Source organism: Gouania willdenowi, chromosome 10 (assembly GCF_900634775.1).
Source record: "Gouania willdenowi chromosome 10, fGouWil2.1, whole genome shotgun sequence".
NCBI classification, from domain to species: Eukaryota; Metazoa; Chordata; class Actinopteri; order Blenniiformes; family Gobiesocidae; genus Gouania; species Gouania willdenowi.
This window is the reverse complement of record NC_041053.1, coordinates 35732150-35749539: the sequence shown is the minus strand read 5'-3', so window position 1 is coordinate 35749539 and position 17390 is coordinate 35732150. Positions and strand designations below refer to the sequence as shown.

The following is a 17390-nucleotide window of genomic DNA, read 5'->3' as shown; positions in this document are numbered from 1 at the left end:
CCAGTCTTCAATATGACTGAAGCTGAAGTGACTGGCAATAGACTCGTATACACTCACAATATTCATGCATGCAAATGTAGCGGTGTCTGGTAGCAGCAGATACACTTAGCTACAGTGCAGGTGTGTTCACACGTAGATACGCTGCTGCCGCCGCAGTGATGGAGCAGCACGCGGAGACTTGTTGTTTACACTCCAGGATAACTCAATCAAACGGCTTCATTTCTTCCCAGCAGCACTTAAAATGGCATTGACACGGAAATGCTTTACACATTTGTCTACCTAACAATGAAAAGTGTCTGTGTAAAAAGCCCCCGTGCAGGCTTTATCTTTTTCTGTTGCCACCCTTCATATTAAAAAGCCTCAATTTTCTCATCCTTTGGCGCAGTGGGATGTAGTTTAAGGACGTATTTCACCAAATTGTTTTGATTTGCTGCTGTTGGCCTGGTAAGATAAGCTCTCAGTATATTTGACAGATTCCATTTAGACTTTATCTGATGTGGAGCTTCACTCTGTGAAAAGAAAAAGATGTGTTCAAGTCTTTTTAAAAAGCCAATTATGTCCTGGTCATTTTTAGCTGGGGTTGAGCAGTGTATCATGGAATTCATGGAATGTCTTCAGCTCTTATCCTCTTGCTTAGTGCCGTAATCAAATACAAATGTATGTCTGTGCCTGAATAAAAGAAAAGGATAACCCTGGATAGCTTAAGATAAAGAAAAGCTCCATTTATGGATATCCTGGGATCAAAGGCTTGTTAAAAAAATGAAAGATTGCATTTCAGATGTGCTTGTGAAGGTTTTAGCTGACGGCAGTAGAAGAATCTCTCATGACTTATTTACACTCTATTAGCTGAGCTGTGTCGCGGTTCATAAAACTGTGTGTGTGTGTGTGTGTGTGTGTGTGTCGTTCTCAAAGGGAGGACAGGGGTGATTCATCAGGAGAACAACTCCATTGACTCTGGACAGGTGGACATCGGGAAAAGGGTCGGCCAGAGTGTCCCCCCTGGGGTGTTCTGGCGTTCTCAGCTTAGCATGGAGCAACCACGGTTCCTCAAGTTCAACATCTCGGTTCAGAAGAACGCACTGGTCGGAGTCTATGGACGGAAAGGTCTCGCACCATCTCACACGCAGGTAAGAGTAAAAAAAAAAGCCGGTGATATTGTATTTTAAATTGTATACATAAGGCTAACATTACGCTGTCATTATCTGTCATGAGCATGAATAAAGTGTCATGAAGGCTGTCATTAAGTGTCATTTGCTATAATATGACACCTTTGGAGCTATGTTGGCATTTTTGGGGTTAGATGGAGGAATCTAGTGGTGTTAGGTAGGGTTGGGGTCAATTATAATTGTAATCACGTAATTGATAATTAATTATAAATATTGTGTAATTATGATTGTAATTGTAATTTTAAAATTTGGTGGCTGTCATTATTGTAATTAAATTGTATTTGAATGCAGATAATTGACTTTGTAATTGTGATTGCCATAAACATTTTATAAGAATTCTCAATTAAAATTCAACGCAAAACTGGAAAACCATGTTACAGTTCTATGTAACTACACATATGTAGTTAATTATTAATATCCATATCAAGCTTTCCCATATTTTACCATTAAATTTATTTTTTAAATCGATGGGTATGCTGACACAAAAAAGGCTCAGACGCCCACACCAAAAATATTAAAACCTATATTTCCAATGATTAGGAAGCCTAACAAGGTAACCAATAAATAGGACAAAAATTAGATGATAGATATTTGTTTTTAGTGTATTTTACATCTGCTATAGGACCTGTTATCATAAGAGATGCTAACAGAAAGCTAACACAAAAGGAAGGTTAACTTTTATCAGTTTATTATCAGTAATTGTGATTAATTGTAATTGAACTTTAGTGATTGAGAACATAATTGTAATTGACTTTCCTAGGATCAAATGAAGGGTTTAGTTATGCTATGTTCACACCTAATGCATCTTCTGCGGCACCGGACTCGTCTGCCGCAGGAAATGCTCCGCAGGTTTCACAAGATCAAAAAATGTCCCTATTCGCTTCATACACACGTTTGAAGCAAAGCCCCGCCCACCAGCAACACATCCAACTCGGTGAGTTTCACTGCCTGCTGAAGCGAAGAGCTGCGCTCTTTTTTCTCCTCAACATAAACCACCAGTGAAAAAAGCCGGTGTGATTAGCGGCTAATGCTATCCTAGCTCAGTGCCAACTTACAAAGACAAAAACTACAGAGAGAACTTATAAAGGCTGTGTCATACAGACTGGTGTCCGTGTTGACGGCCTGAAGTCATCATCAACAAAGACTCTGATTGGCCGTCGTCATACGAAATAGTCGCAGGAGTTCAATAACTTCAACTCTTGCGAATGTGCGGATATGACAAAGAATCGGTAGCACGCACGCACGGCCAACACTCTTGACGCGCGGATCGGACCGCATTGCCACACAGGAAAGATTTCGCCTCTGGGACGCGTCTATCCATTGACTTTGTATGTAATCTGGTCATACGAACATTTAGTGACGCATCCGGTGTGAATGCAGCATTAGGATAACAAATTAAAGTTAATGACAGACTTCATGACACCTTATTCATACTATTGACAGGTGTCATATTTTAACAATAACAGCATAATGTCAGCCTTAAGTATAAAATTACCAAAAAGCCCGATATAGAAACTGTGCGAGAAGACAGATTTTTACAACAATAAACGTGCTTAAATGAGCCTTTTTCTTTTTTTTTTTGCTGAGGAAGGCTTTATGGCGTGACTGAAACACCTTTTGAAAAAGGAGTGGAATTAAACCCAAACCTATAAAATTTACAAACTGTAAAGGCTCGGTTAAGGCTTCACCCTAATTATATTAGCAGTAATTATCCCTGGTTTCATCACTTTAAACGACTCTCTTTACATTACACTCTGCCACGAGGGTCAGTTTGTATTACTGGAAATTGATTAAAGCAGCATTAACTCTTTACAGAAAGAAGACTGCATCTCAACCCTTTGATGCTATGGAACAGTGAATTCTTTATCGGGCCTTTGGATGCAACGAAAAGATAAATGAGCAGGTTTTTTGAACGTGTGATTGGAAGAAAAAGTTGATCCCTTAGATTGTTCTGATTTCAGCAATACTGTCTTTTGTCGACCTTCAAACTTGGAACCAGAGAAATGGTAGCAGTTGCTGACAGATTCAAATCAAAGAGACATTCTACTTTTATTCTGGTGGCTTAGTTTAAGGAACTGGACTCTGAGTTTTGTTTGAAGTTGAAGTCCAGTAGCCTTATAAGCTACCAGAAGCTGAGAACCATCACAGACCAGCCTATATTTAGTAACACCATCAATAGTGCAGGGTGATATTTACCCGATACAATGTACCAAAGAAGAACTTGTCTTTAGAATAACTCAAAATATGAACACACATGATCATTTTAAGTAGTCCGTTATATATTATATCCATTAAAAAGTTTTGATGACGAGTACTTTTTATTGGGTATATTTTATCGGGTAAAAATCCCCCGGCGTTAGTGATGGTGTTACTAATTTCAGTCATGGGTCCCTGGGAAGCTGTAGCATCGTCTTGGACATTTGCCATCTATCACAATTGAGATTTCCTATTAGCTGTTCCTTTTCAAGGACACCATAGAAAACTATTCACATGGTGAATAGTCTTCAAAGGCATCAAAGACGGCGGCCATGGTAGAGTAGGTGGTCCAATAACTGAAGGGTTGCAAGTTCAAATCCTACTCAATTCTAGTCTTTGTCGTTGTGTCCTTAAGCCAGGCATTTTACCCACATTGCCACAGTAGAATGGGTATGAATTGAATAATGTTGGTCGTGTTTAGGCGCGAATTGCCACATGCCACTCATGTAAATACTAGAAATGGATATTATTGGCCAATGTCAGCCATGACATGTAATATCGGTCTACATTGGTATTATGTTTAGTTTCTGGGGCCGGGCCCCCTGGCCCCGTTAAAAAAAAGGGCTCAGAGCGTCTCATCATATTCATTCATAGAGTATTCATACCAAACTGCATTCCGATCTAAAGAGAACAAACGGAGAAGTAGTCATTTGAAAAATGGGGCCCTACTGGCGCCCCCGTGACACATACGGGGTAATGGGCCCCATCTATATATTGGTATGTGCTAATGATTATGTATCACCAACCGTCATAATATTTGACTGGCAAATAAAAGTGAAATCAACTTTAGTTTTTTTTTTCTTCTTTTGGGGCCCCTTAAGGCCCATCTGAACCCCAAATTAAAAATCCTGCTCCGAGCGTCAATGCGTACACATCCATAGATTATACCTACCAAATTTCAGCCCAATCCGTTCACAAATAACAGAGGAGCAGTGATTTTAACTAGTATACATAAGAACAAAAAAAGAACAACAAAGTGAGTGGCGTTTTCAGTGCGGTAGCCCGGCCTAAAAATGTATTCCGTAACATTTTTGTCTTTCTCTTAGTGCCGGAACAACACCCGGCGTTTGATGATTTACAAATTAAGTGCTGATTAAAACCATTATTGGGGCTCGTCAAAAAGTGGGGATAAATAGTTGTAAATAGGACTTCCATTTGTCCATTGATCGTAGAAACACAGAAGCAAATTGGTCGAGGTATCGGGAAAGTTTGAAAACCGTTTTATTGATAAAGAAACATTTAAGCAGAATGTTGTCTGTGTGTGGGAATGCGTTGCTTTCAGCGCCACTAAATGGCTGCCATGTGAAAACTGAGGGGTTTCAGAAGCGACTCGTTGACTGACATCTGTGGACATCTGGATGTTCAATGGTGATGGTGATGGAAGCACTCAGACAATGTCTATTTTCCACCACACTTGAGTGCAAAAGCTCTTACCTTCTCAATATTCCCTTTCAGTAAAGATGGGCTTCACTCATGTGTAGACAGTTGGAGCACTCTGATGAAAGAAAGTCCGTTGCTAGTGACAATGGCTTTGCCGCATTGCACTTTCAAGGTGAAAAAAAAACCCAACCCCTAAAGCGTCTTAAATCAGAGCCCAAAAGTCACTAATTAACGCGACACTACTTTTATGTCTCAACCAATTGTTGTACAGACACTCAAGCTTGTCAATTCAGGATGCCGTGTCTGTTGTTTCCACTTCCAAATTACATTCTGCTCAGGTACTGGGGGCACAAATCAATGCATTTACTTAACTGAGCATGAAAGACCCCAATGAGAGATATTGACCGTTTGTGGTATTCACTGCTCGGAAGACAAGACAGCATTTAAGTGCGACATCCCTTCCACCTTTTCACGGATATAGACTTCCTCCATCTGCTATTGAGTGTCTGTCTTTGCTGATACGTGGCGAACAAGTTGGAAGCAGCAAACTTTCATGTTTGCTTTGTGTGTTTCTTTTTGGTATTTGTAGCAGACTAAGTGCACTCAATCTCAAGTCTGGAGAATTTACAGGCTCTGGGCATTTCTTCTTTATCCACGGGGCCTTCGGCAGTCTCTGCACGCTCGCTGCTTCGACTGTTATTCACCTTCATTGTTGGGCTGAGACGAGTTGGGGGGGCTTTCACACCAGCTAATCGAGATGTATGCACTTGGCCTGGGGGGTTACGGCTTGTGGGATGGACTGTTTTATTACTTTCCCCTCAAGTCAACAACACAAAGAAGCCAACTTCTGCCAGGTTAATATCCCCACCCTCCCCCCTCCCCTGCTGCACGTAAAGAGCTTTAAATCACTTTGGCTTCACTTTACAGTTTACACTCAACTAATACCTTTCTTTTCCTGCCATTTGCAATCAAGCAGAATGTTTGATTGTTCCAGTGCCTTATTACATAGACATCTGAACTTTATCCATAAGAAACTCCATCTAATTCATTTATTTTGACGTAAAATACTTCCCCAAGTAAAAAGTCAGGGATGAGAATACAAAATTGTGTATTATGGATATCAACAATTTTGTTTTATGTAGGCCCTGATGAACTTTTGTGTGATGTATGTCATATTTGAAGGTAAAAGTAATTTAATAGTCTTGTCAAAGTAATGTCCGAGTTGAAGGTACCTATAATAATCCTGTCAGGCAAGGCCATACCACCATAGATTTAAAATCTGGGAATTCCAAATACTTGTTGTAAACAGAATTCCAGTATGCTTCATTCAATATTTATTATGAGACACTTTTTTGTTTTTAACTTTAAGCCTTTCAAGCTCTTTTGATACATAACAAACATCTACCAAACCTCAAATGAATGATCATTTGTTATATTTTATTGTTGTAAAAACCAAACAAAAATCACAGTGGGTATTTTGTGTTGTCATTTTGCAAATTTCTGCCAGGTTTGTTTTTTGATAAAAACGAGCTGTATGCATTTTCATCTCACTTCAAACATTACTAAAAAAAAACCTCTCTAAACATAAACGTAGCAATCACTTTCACACTGAACTCACTTTTGGCTGTTTTTTCGCAGTATGACTTTGTGGAGTTATTGGACGGCAGTCGGCTGATCGCCAAAGAGCATCGTGCACTGAGCGAAGCGGACACGAGGCCACGCCTGGACCACTCCGTCACTGTCCACCAAGCCGGATTCATCCAGTACCTGGACTCGGGGGTTTGGCACCTGGCGTTTTACAACGACGGCCGAAGCGCGGAGATGGTGTCCTACAACACCATCATTCAGGGTGCGGGCTCATACATCTTCCTTGTCGATAAGTGTGAAGGAAAAGATGTGCATGTTTGAAAGTTTTTACTGGTAACACTTGCAGTTTCATACATGAGGCTGTCATTGTCTGTCATTAGCATGAATAAGATGTCATGAAGGCTGTTTTTAAGTGTCAGGGTTAGGGTCAATTACATTTTTCAGTTACAGTTCCATTTTGAATTACCCATGTTCAATTATGTTTACAGTGACCAGCAATTTTTCCAATTACAATTAAAATACAATTATTTTTTTTCCTCAGAAAGTCAATTAAAGTTACGCTCTCAATTACTAAATTTTAATTATGATTAATCACAATTTATGAGCCTAAAATAAATAACCTGATAAAAGTGAACCTTCCTCTTGTGGTAGCTTTCTGTTAGCATCTCTTATGATAATGGGTCCTAAATAACCTCAAAATAAATATCCATCATCTAATTCATTTCCTATCAATTGATTACCTTGTTAGGCTTCCTAATCAATGAAAATATAGGTTGTAAAATTTTTGGTATGGACATCTGAGCCTGTTTGGGGCCAGTATACCCCTCGTTTTATTTTTTTATTTATTTTTTTAATTTTGAAATGTGGGAAAGCTTGATATGAAACATATTTTAATAATTGTTAACTACATATGTGTAGAACTGTACATAAAACTGTAACATGGTTCCCCAGTTCTGTGTGGCAATTCCAATTACAAAGTCGATTATTTAAACTCAGTTACAATTTAATTACAATTATGACAGCAACAGATTTTTAAAATTACAATTATAACTACACAGTAATTGTAATTAATTATCATTTATGCAATTACAATCATAAATGACATAAAGATTAGGGATTAAACACAAGTGCACACCTCTAGGAGAAAATAAATTAGATACAAATGTACAAATAAACAATATAATACAGATAAATACAAGTATAGTACAGTGAGCCATCTACACTGTAAAATCAAGAAGCTTTTGTGCTTCTTGTTTAAGATTAGGGTAAAGAACGACAGTTTATGACAGCCTTCATGACACCTTATTCATGCTAATGACAGGTGTCATGTCATAATAATGACCGTGTAATGTCGGCTTTTATGTATAAAACTTCAAGGAAAGTGTTTCCGATTTACTTTGTTGAAAAACTGAGCCAGGAGGCAGATTTTGGTTTTTGTGAAGGGTATTAAAGTTTTGTACTCAACACTATGTTAAAACAACGTACTGAGCATTGATCTTTGTCTCCTCGCAGCCTCTTGAAAGAAGGTAAAAAAAATCTCTGTTATATCTGTTAAAATGAGTCAACGGCTTCCTTTTCTCTTGTTTCCTTTGGGAAGTTGCATTGATCCTGCCCTACAAATATAAAGCTATTGATGCGAAGGGGGTCAAAATTGCTTGGGTGCAACACTGGCTCGATGAGAACCCAATACAAGACGGCGCAATAACAAAAAAGTTGTCCCTCTTATCGGCGATCAAAATGAGGGTCACACTCTTCGGGGACTGTCCTTCATGAGCGATGGTCTGTTGAACGAACACAAGATGTGTCTCGAGGATATGTCAGATTAACTTCAACTCAGAGGAGGATTTTTGTGCTATACACATATATTTTGCATTGCTCATGTGCGCATGATCAGTCATTCAAAGTGTAGAAGACAGGCGAGAAGTATAATACGTTAAAGAAAATGAATTATTTGGTCTAATTTAAAAACGCGGGCGAGCTTTTTACTTCAACAAGGCTGAGATAGAAAGAGTCTGCCAGTGGCATTGCAGTTATGGAGGCTTAGACCTTACTGAGACATGGACAAATAGCTGTGAATATATGCTATGCCTGACACAAGCACTGCAGATAAGAGATGCTTAAAAAAAAATCCTAAACTCATGCGGTAAGGAGACAGAAATAAAAAAAAAAAAAGGCACGGTTGTCACGCAGTGTATCATAAACTGTGCAGTTGTCAAACTCTATACGGAAAAAAGGAATCTTAGATTTCCTCCGATGTGACAATCCATTGAGTTATTAATAGTAAGACTTGAACGCTGCTGTCCCTACAGAGTCTGTGACTGAGTGTGCACACAACTGCTACGGGAACGGGGAGTGTGTGGCGGGATCGTGTCACTGTTTCCCAGGATTCATAGGACCGTACTGCTCCAGAGGTAATTACGACTCAACTTATCTCTGGTTTTCGATGTGTTTTTCTTCTTTTAAACCATGGGTGTCAGGGGCCAAACAGGGGTGGACTGGCTATCTGGGATACCGGGCATTGTCCCAGTGGGCCATTGGGCCGGTACGATTCGCTACGCTTTTTTGTTTATTTTTGATGAGCGAGTAGAGGTAGACATGGTAACAGGTTGCCAAAAATGATCCGAAAGTGGCAAAAACATGGCAAGAAAAGAGTGTAAATTGACTAAATTGGGTCAAAAGCAGTGAAGAGTGGCCAAAAAATGTGCTAGTAAAGAGGAACGAGGTGGTATGTAATGACAAAGGGGAGCTTTAGTGAGAAAAATGTGGCAAACAATAGTGGGGAACAAAAAGAGGATGGAAGTCATATTTATTGGGCAAAAAAATAGCTTGTTTTGATTAAAAGTGGCCAAAAAGTTTAAAGACAGGACAAAAAGAACAAAAAATAGGAAAAAAAAGGATATTAAAAAGTGTCAGAACTTTTTGAAAAGGGGCAAAAATGAGACAAAGGAAATAGTTAAAAAGGGGTTAAAAATAAAGTTTGCCATTTTAAGGTTTTCTGGGGGAAAAATAATTAAAACTAAGACATATAATGGGCTGGTCTGGACACAAAAGCCACGGCAGAATTTTTGTCGCAGTCCACCCCCCGGAGCCAAATACAGACCAGTTTGATTTCAAAAAGGCCACATATTTTAGGCAGGAAAAGGAGCAATTTCAACATTATTGTGCTGTCGTTTACATTGTTATTTAATTTAGTAGAATAATTTAAGGATATTTGCAGGATTCTGAAAAAAATATACAGTTTTTTTCATCGTTTTGAGGTTTAAAAAATGATTGCTATCATGTGATATAAGCCTGGGAAATTTGTTAATTTGTATCCATGTGTATTTGGAGATATCTACAACTGAATTAAACAAGTGTTTTTTTTTTTTTGTTTTTTTTTTGCTGTTTCTTTTTTCTGATTTATATTTTTTTGTTTTAATCACTGTTTTTTTGCTGTTGTTGTTTCAACGTGAAAAGTGTCTTTGAGTTTCTTGAATAGCGCTTTTAAATAAAATGTATTATCAATATTTTTATTACCATTTTGTAATTTAAACAATGATAAATGTTTTTTTATGCCATTTTTTTTCTACTGCGGGCCAAATTAGATGCTCTAAAGCAGTGTTTCCCAACCAGGGGTTCGTGTACCCCTAGGGGTACGTGAACACATTACAAGGGGTACGTGGAAAAATGAAGAATTTATTTCCAAGATGATAAAAAATATTCTCATTTCATAAAACCGTCAATAAAATACTGCGTGTGATATGACTGTTTAAAGGGGACATATTATTATAAAGAAGCTCCTTTTGTAGTAAATGTCATAAACGCTATATATAACACAGGCGGGTTTTTCTAATTTCAACAGTTATTTTTCTTTAACAACAATATAATCATAATATATTAGTATTGATAATACAATATTAATAATAAAAACATTTACTATAATATTATTTATTATATTTATCATTTTTATTGCCTTGAAGGCAACATCATTTTATGTTTAATTTGAGTTAAAAAAGAAGATAATGCCTGAATATGAATTGTTAAATTTATGAAGATGAAATAAAATTACTTGCGTTGAATATTCAGTTGTGTTATGTTCTACCTTTGGAGAATCAATAACACGTATGAGTGAGGGGTTACTCATGGTATGACAAAAAGGCTCAAGGGGTACACAAGATAAGAAAGGTTGTGAACCACTGCTCGAAAGGGCTGGAGTTTGTTTTAAACCCACATTCGCACAACCTCGAGTGTACTTGAAAATATAAAATTGGGAACATTTCTAATTTCTGTTTCAGGGATATGCAAATGAAGCAAGTGGGATTTCTCTTTCATGGTGTTCACTACCTTGAAAAAAAAAAAAAAAAAAAAAAAAAAAGTCCAAATCAATTTTTCATCTTGAGAGTCTGATCAATGCGTAGCTTGTGCCAATATTAGCTAACTTAGACACATCAGATAAAGCAACAAGAAATCTTTATCAATAAATGCCACGGATTCCTTTGAGTCCATTTTAAAGATTACGCTTCTGTTTACAAGCTTCACAACCAACTGCAGTTGGATATTTGCATTTGTACTGAGTAACTACAAGCTGCTGTGCCGAGAAATGAGCTGTTTGAGCTGCTCAAATGAGATTTTTCATGATTATTCTATTTTTGCTTGAAGTCTTCCCTTGCGCCGCGGTGCATGTTTCCCTAATGATCTGAGTCGAAAAACTTCTTATTTCTGAGTGGGGTCTTAACGGACTTGTTGCTCAGCAGGACTCTCAATCATTTAGATCCTCGTATGTGATGGAATTACTAAAAATAACGGGGGCTTTGCAGGGGCGTTTCGGCTGCAGATGTCTGAACTCTAATCAAAAGGTTTTCTTCAGTCCTGAAACAGTTCAGTCTCAGAGGTTTGGCAGAGAAGTTAAGAAAACAGTCGATATTTATGTTGATCAACAATCCCGAACAGTTTATCGCTGCAAAACTGGCACTTTTTCCTCCGTAATGACTCATCGCACACACCCACACAGGTTTAGTTACGTGACACCAATTATTTTCAAGACACACAAATAAGCCAAATTCAACAATGCAATCCTTTAACAGTTGGCGAGTATATTTGAATAACAAAAAGTTATGAAACACTTTAAACAATAACTTAAAGCAACAAAGTTGTGCAACAGGTGGTTATTGTGCAGGTAGTTGTTAATTAAAGTTCGGGTAAGACTTAAATATTAATATATGACTTTCTGTTTGTAATGTGCAGCACTAGATTAAATTATTGTGATAGAGCAAAGCTATCTAAATAAGGATCTGGAGACCACCTGCAGCATATGAGTGGCCGAGGCGATATGTGATCCATTAAGAAAGGAATAAAAAGGGGGAATCAAGAGGGAAAAATAGTGTAAAAACATCATGTGTGATGTAATTTCCCACAGATATTGAATGCAAATTGAATGTAGGTGCAAATGTAAACCAAACCATTGACAAAAAAACTGTTTAATCAAGTTTAATTAAAATAAAATACACACTTTTTAAATGTCATACATGTCAGAAATAGCTGTGATATATTCTTTATAAATTACATTCTGAGGAACTTTTCCCACTACTGCTTTTAATTTTTTTTGTTTCTAATTAAGTCATATTTAAGCCACAGAAACAAAAGTTTCTCTTTCATCTCAAGCTTTTTAAAATCTTATTACATCAGATTCAGAATCAGAAGTACTTTATTGATCCCAGGGGGAAATTACTATTTTTTTTTTTTTTTTTTTTTTTAGAAAAGAAATATTGCAATAAATAAGGATTAAATACAAGCGCACACATCGCAGTAAAAAAAAAAAAAAAAAAACATTACAAATTAGGGGTGTGCATTGCCATCAATTTGACAATACAATCCTATTTACGATTTGTATCAAAAACAAGAGTGTGTTTATCAAACTGTCAAATTACATTTTTCAGAAAAGTGTCACTTTTGCTTCTACAACAGATTCTGATAATGTTTATTTATTTTATTTTGAAAGTAACCACATACATCTATAAAAGTGCCCAGTATGTCTTATGAAAATAAAGTGCAATCAACTTCCAGCTTAAATGTATTGAGGAGTGAGTTTAACAAGGTCTGATGTGGTTCACTGACACCTCGTGAAAAAATGATGGTTACTGTAACCGTAATTGAATTGTAATTGATTATGGGTAATTGAAAACTTAATTGTGACTGAAAAATGTAATTGACACCAACCCTGTAACCAATAGGCCTACATAGGAAAGCAATTAGACTATAGATATTTGTTTATAGTGTATTTTACAGCTGATTTGAGAGATGCTAACAGAAAGCTAACACAAGAGGAAGGCTAACTTTCATTTGTTCATTTATTTCAAGCTCAGGAATTGGGATTAGTTGTAATTGAACTTTTCCCATTGAGAAGGTAATTGTAATTGTAGAAAAAAATGTAATTGTAATAAATGCTGGTCACTGTTATTGTAATTAAAAATGTAATTGAGCCCAATCCTGCTTCTACCATGTGTAACCCTTCTGTCTTTCTCCAGCTGCTTGTCCGGTGCTGTGTAGCGGTAATGGCCAGTACACCAGGGGGCGCTGCCAGTGCTACAGCGGATGGAAGGGCACGGAGTGTGACGTCCCCGCCTCTCAGTGTATCGACCCTCAGTGTGGGGGGCACGGCTTGTGCGTGGCGGGAAACTGTGTGTGCAACGCTGGCCACAAAGGACCCAACTGTGAACAAGGTAAAAGTGAAAAGCAAATGGAATCCACTGAGCAGGAGATGCAACATGTTTCCCGTGTGAAGCTCGGGGGAAATCGACACAGTCCATTGGCGGAACAATCGGCGTTTTCGACTCCACCAAGCGGATAATGCCTCTCAATGGATGGTATCGATAGTGCGTGTATAAATGAAGCTCCTCTTAGCGTTTGTACTGAATCTTTGCACAAACTGGGAGTCATTGTGCTGTGACCACTGATGCATTCATCAATTGGAAATCCCCACAGATGTTGAAATCCATCTGTCAATGGCATGTTGCCTCTTTTTCTACAAAAAAAAAGAAAGAAAAAAAGAAGCTCCTCCTTTATCCTTGTCAACCTTAAACCTCCCTCCACTTCCCATCAGAGCGTTTCACTTTATTGATCCTCCTGCAAACAAAAGGCAATTATCTGCCCACATTTACATGTGGGAGTTAAGACCTGACCTGACACACACTAAAAAAAGCTAGTTTAACCAATGTAATGTGGTTTAATTCAAAAATAACACTGATGAGGATGTATTTGTAGCTCTCAGAGGTGTAAAGATTACTGATATATCATACTCAAGTAGAAGTACTGTTACATGATTGAAATTCACCTCAAGTACAAGTCAAAAGTAGCTCGAATTAAATAGTACTCAAAGTAAAAGTTACGAGTTACTTTCACCCACCACCTTTATTGTTTGTAATAAATCTTGCCTTGCCACGTTTCCCTTGCATACAGTAAACATCTCATGTATAAACTTAAAAAGGAAGAGACCAAATGTCAAAATGTACAATATTTTAAAAAATAAAATAAAGTAACATCAAGAAATTCAATTATATTCAATATGTGAGACCACAAAACGAACGGAAATTGGAAAAAAAATCACAAACAATTATAATTTAATCAGTAATGGTTGGGTGCAGAATTGTAACAAATTACTTTCCTTCATTTTAAAACGTACTTAAAGAGGAACTAAACCCCTGCTTTCTGCTGACCTGCCACTAGGAGGAAATTCAAAACATGCCTTGATTATGGCCGTTACTGTTGTAGCAGTAAGACACGCCCACTCTGGCTGCCCAGCACTGTGCGCAAAGACAGATGGTGATACACACAATGATGTGTCTGTACGCAGACACATAGCGAGTTCATATGCTGAGATGTGTTACTACAACTACAGGCACACACAATCACGACGTGAAACTCACACGCAGCCTTACAGAAACCACTCAGGGACAAAGAGCCCTGCTCTCCCACCACATCTCGCACATACTGATAAGACGTCCACGCACACGCAGAGACAGACGGGAATACACACATAGCATGGATGTGTCTGTAAATACACACATAGCTTGATTAGAGCAGAATCTGCTCTTTATCAAAGCACAGAATCACAAACATCACCACAGGATTGCACACTGCTTAGTGAAGCTGTCAATCAATGCTCACTGAGGGCTGTGATTGGAGGAAACCCTCCTCCCTCCTCTCAGCTTTTATTGGAGGGGCGGGCCAATAGTGAAAGTTGATGACGCAGGGTAATCCAAAAAATCCGTTTCAGCCAATAGCAAAATTCAGTTGTAATAGTCAGTGTTCTATCTTTTGAGGGCAGTATATCTGATATTTTACAACTAAACACGCAAAACTTAAATACTTTTACTAAAATGTGGCGTGGGAGGAGGATCAATCAACAGCATTACTTAATACCCAAATACACATGTATTCAGCAGAAAAAGTGGGTTTGGGGTTTAGTTACTCTTTAAGTATAATTACTGATTTAAAAATACAGTATACTGAAAAATAGTACAAGCACCCATAAAAGCAACTCAATTACAGCAACGTGAGTACTTGTACTCCAATACTTTCACTTCTGGTAGCTCTTAGCATGAACTGAGAAGATTCATGAAGTATTAATACACACATTATTGTTGTTGTTTATTAGCCAGCTGAGCTGGATATTACTAATAGATATTGATTAAATTGTGTTGATTTGTCCTGTATGAAGCACAGCCATCAGTAGCGTGATACGTGACGCATGCTGCAAAGAACACACAGGCTGAATAAATTGCCACAGCAGACATACACTCGCCATCACGTGTCCCCCCCCACTTCCTCCTCTATGTTTTCCTCCCTCAGACGGTGTTTGGCAGAAAGCAGACTGAAAAAGTAGTAAACAAGCAGGCCTGTGTGTGCATGGTGTGTGCTGACACCGCTGTCACCCCTGTGTGTGTGTGTGTGTGTGTGTGTGTGTGTGCGTGTGTGTGTGTGTGTGTCTTTAGTGGACTGTGTGGACCCGACATGCTCCGGTCATGGAGCCTGTCATCATGACGAGTGCCACTGTAACCCTGGGTGGGGGGGCACCAGCTGTGAGATCCTGAAGAGCACTTGTCCTGAGCAGTGCTCCAGCCACGGCACCTTCAACACCGACTCAGGGACCTGCATCTGTGAGGCCAACTGGACCGGCACCGACTGCTCCTTAGGTGAGTGTCACCAACACGGTGCCCCCTGGCTCACGGGCACTGTGTAAAATAGACTAGAACTTGCCATTATAACAAGTACAATGAAATTGCAACCCTTATATATACAGTATATAGTATAGCTTATAGCATAGACCATGTGAGGGGCCCTCGGGAGCCCTATTCACCAATGAGCTCCATCTAAAATCTGATTAACTTTCCAGGGTTCAAACTCACAAAGATAAATACATACTGTATCACAGATGGAGTTAGTACTCAGTAAAGATAAATACTGCGACACGTGATAAATTTTTTGTATTTAATTAACCATCTTTAAATTTTTATTTTCACTAAAACTTTGTGACAAATGTTTTCAAATGCTGCAGATTTGATGGATGGGCTGTGGTATGTTATATATAATAATATTATATAAATATATAATTTTTTTTAAAACAGCAAGGTAGATTTTACAAATTTTACGTTTTATGATTAAAGGTTATTTGTTTGTAGCTCGTAAAATAGCAACAAGGGGATTTTCTATAAAATGTAGAAAATGAAACAATTGAATACATTCGGAGGAATAAAGTGTTGCATGTTGAAACCTAAACATTTCCTAATTTTTTTTGTTACTGCGAGCCTTCCTTATTATTTTACCCTCTATTTAAAGTGAAACCATCAACATTTAGTATTTAATAAGTGCTTTTCTAACTGGCAGCCCTTCAGATTATTCAGTACATATGAAGCAGCTCACAGTTTCAGAAAGGTTAGTGACCCCTGCATTACACACATCTACATACAGTATGTATGTTTTTTTTGGGGCGGACATATTTATCTTTTCATCCAGAAAATATTAGTTTTTAACTCCTGTGAGGAAACAAATAAAATCATAATAAAAAAGAAAACCATATTTAAACAAAAAAAATATGTGAAAATAAAAATGTATTTGTACGAGAAGTGGGCGGAGCTTCACATACACATAAAAGTTAAGCGGACACTGCTGGGCTCTGTATTTTAGAGTGAGTGATGAGTTGGATGGCTTTTTTTTTTGGCAGTTTTTGACAGTGTTTTTGGCGGACGGACAGGAGGGGGGGGGGATCGAGGGGGGGCTGAGGGTGCACCTAATGCGCGATCCCCGGAAACAAACTTCCTTTGCCTCACGGTGACAGCATTTCATCCACATTCTGTCAATTTCCGCATTCAACGATGGATTCCATGATTCCGATAACCTGGAAATTATAGCGCCCTAGGTATTGAATATGAATATCATTGATTTATTGAACTCATTTGACTGTTTGCTGACTCATCTGCGACAGGACTAAACAGTTTTGCTGTATTTTTGACACCAGGCTTGAGGTTAACCTGCACACTGTCATTAGTGCAGTGTTGTTCCCACAGTGTCGACCTCTCCTCTCCAACAGCGCTGCCAACTCTGTCATGTCTTTGTGCCGGTTTTTTTTTTGGACAACGTTGGAGTTCCTCAAACACCTAATTGGCATCACATTTTCTGTGTTTCCTCCAAACCAACCCCTCTCTTGCTGTGCCCAGACACCAGGTGTCCAAAATGGCAAGAATATACCGGTAAACCCTTTAATAAGCAGCTGTATGTTGGGTGAAAAAAAAAGAAGAAGAAAAAAAAGGGTCTCATGCAGGGCTAATTTCTACATGTCGGTGTCTTATTTGAAATACTTCTGGAATAATTTCTCAATTCTGCAACAAAAAATCTAAGATGTAAAATTGTTTTTACGCTTTTTTGCTTCTTCTAAAATTTCCTAAAATTCAATATGTGTGATATCCAGCTGATTTATCATTTATCATGGTGCCACAGATAACTGACTCTGACTGGAGTTTTTCATCA

At 38.2% G+C, this 17390-nt stretch overlaps 1 protein-coding gene across 7 annotated transcripts in view; it reads left to right on the top strand.

The window, feature by feature from the left end:
* The window catches only part of LOC114470578 (teneurin-3), a 293284-nt gene that overhangs the window by 192320 nt on the left and 83574 nt on the right, over positions 1 to 17390 (top strand). For all 7 annotated transcript variants that reach the window (XM_028458826.1, XM_028458831.1, XM_028458830.1 and 4 more), the window contains 5 exons: positions 913 to 1127; positions 6441 to 6651; positions 8699 to 8800; positions 12893 to 13087; positions 15359 to 15559. In XM_028458826.1, coding sequence (XP_028314627.1) covers positions 913 to 1127; positions 6441 to 6651; positions 8699 to 8800; positions 12893 to 13087; positions 15359 to 15559 — 924 coding nt within the window. The remainder of the gene's footprint in view (positions 1 to 912; positions 1128 to 6440; positions 6652 to 8698; positions 8801 to 12892; positions 13088 to 15358; positions 15560 to 17390) is intronic.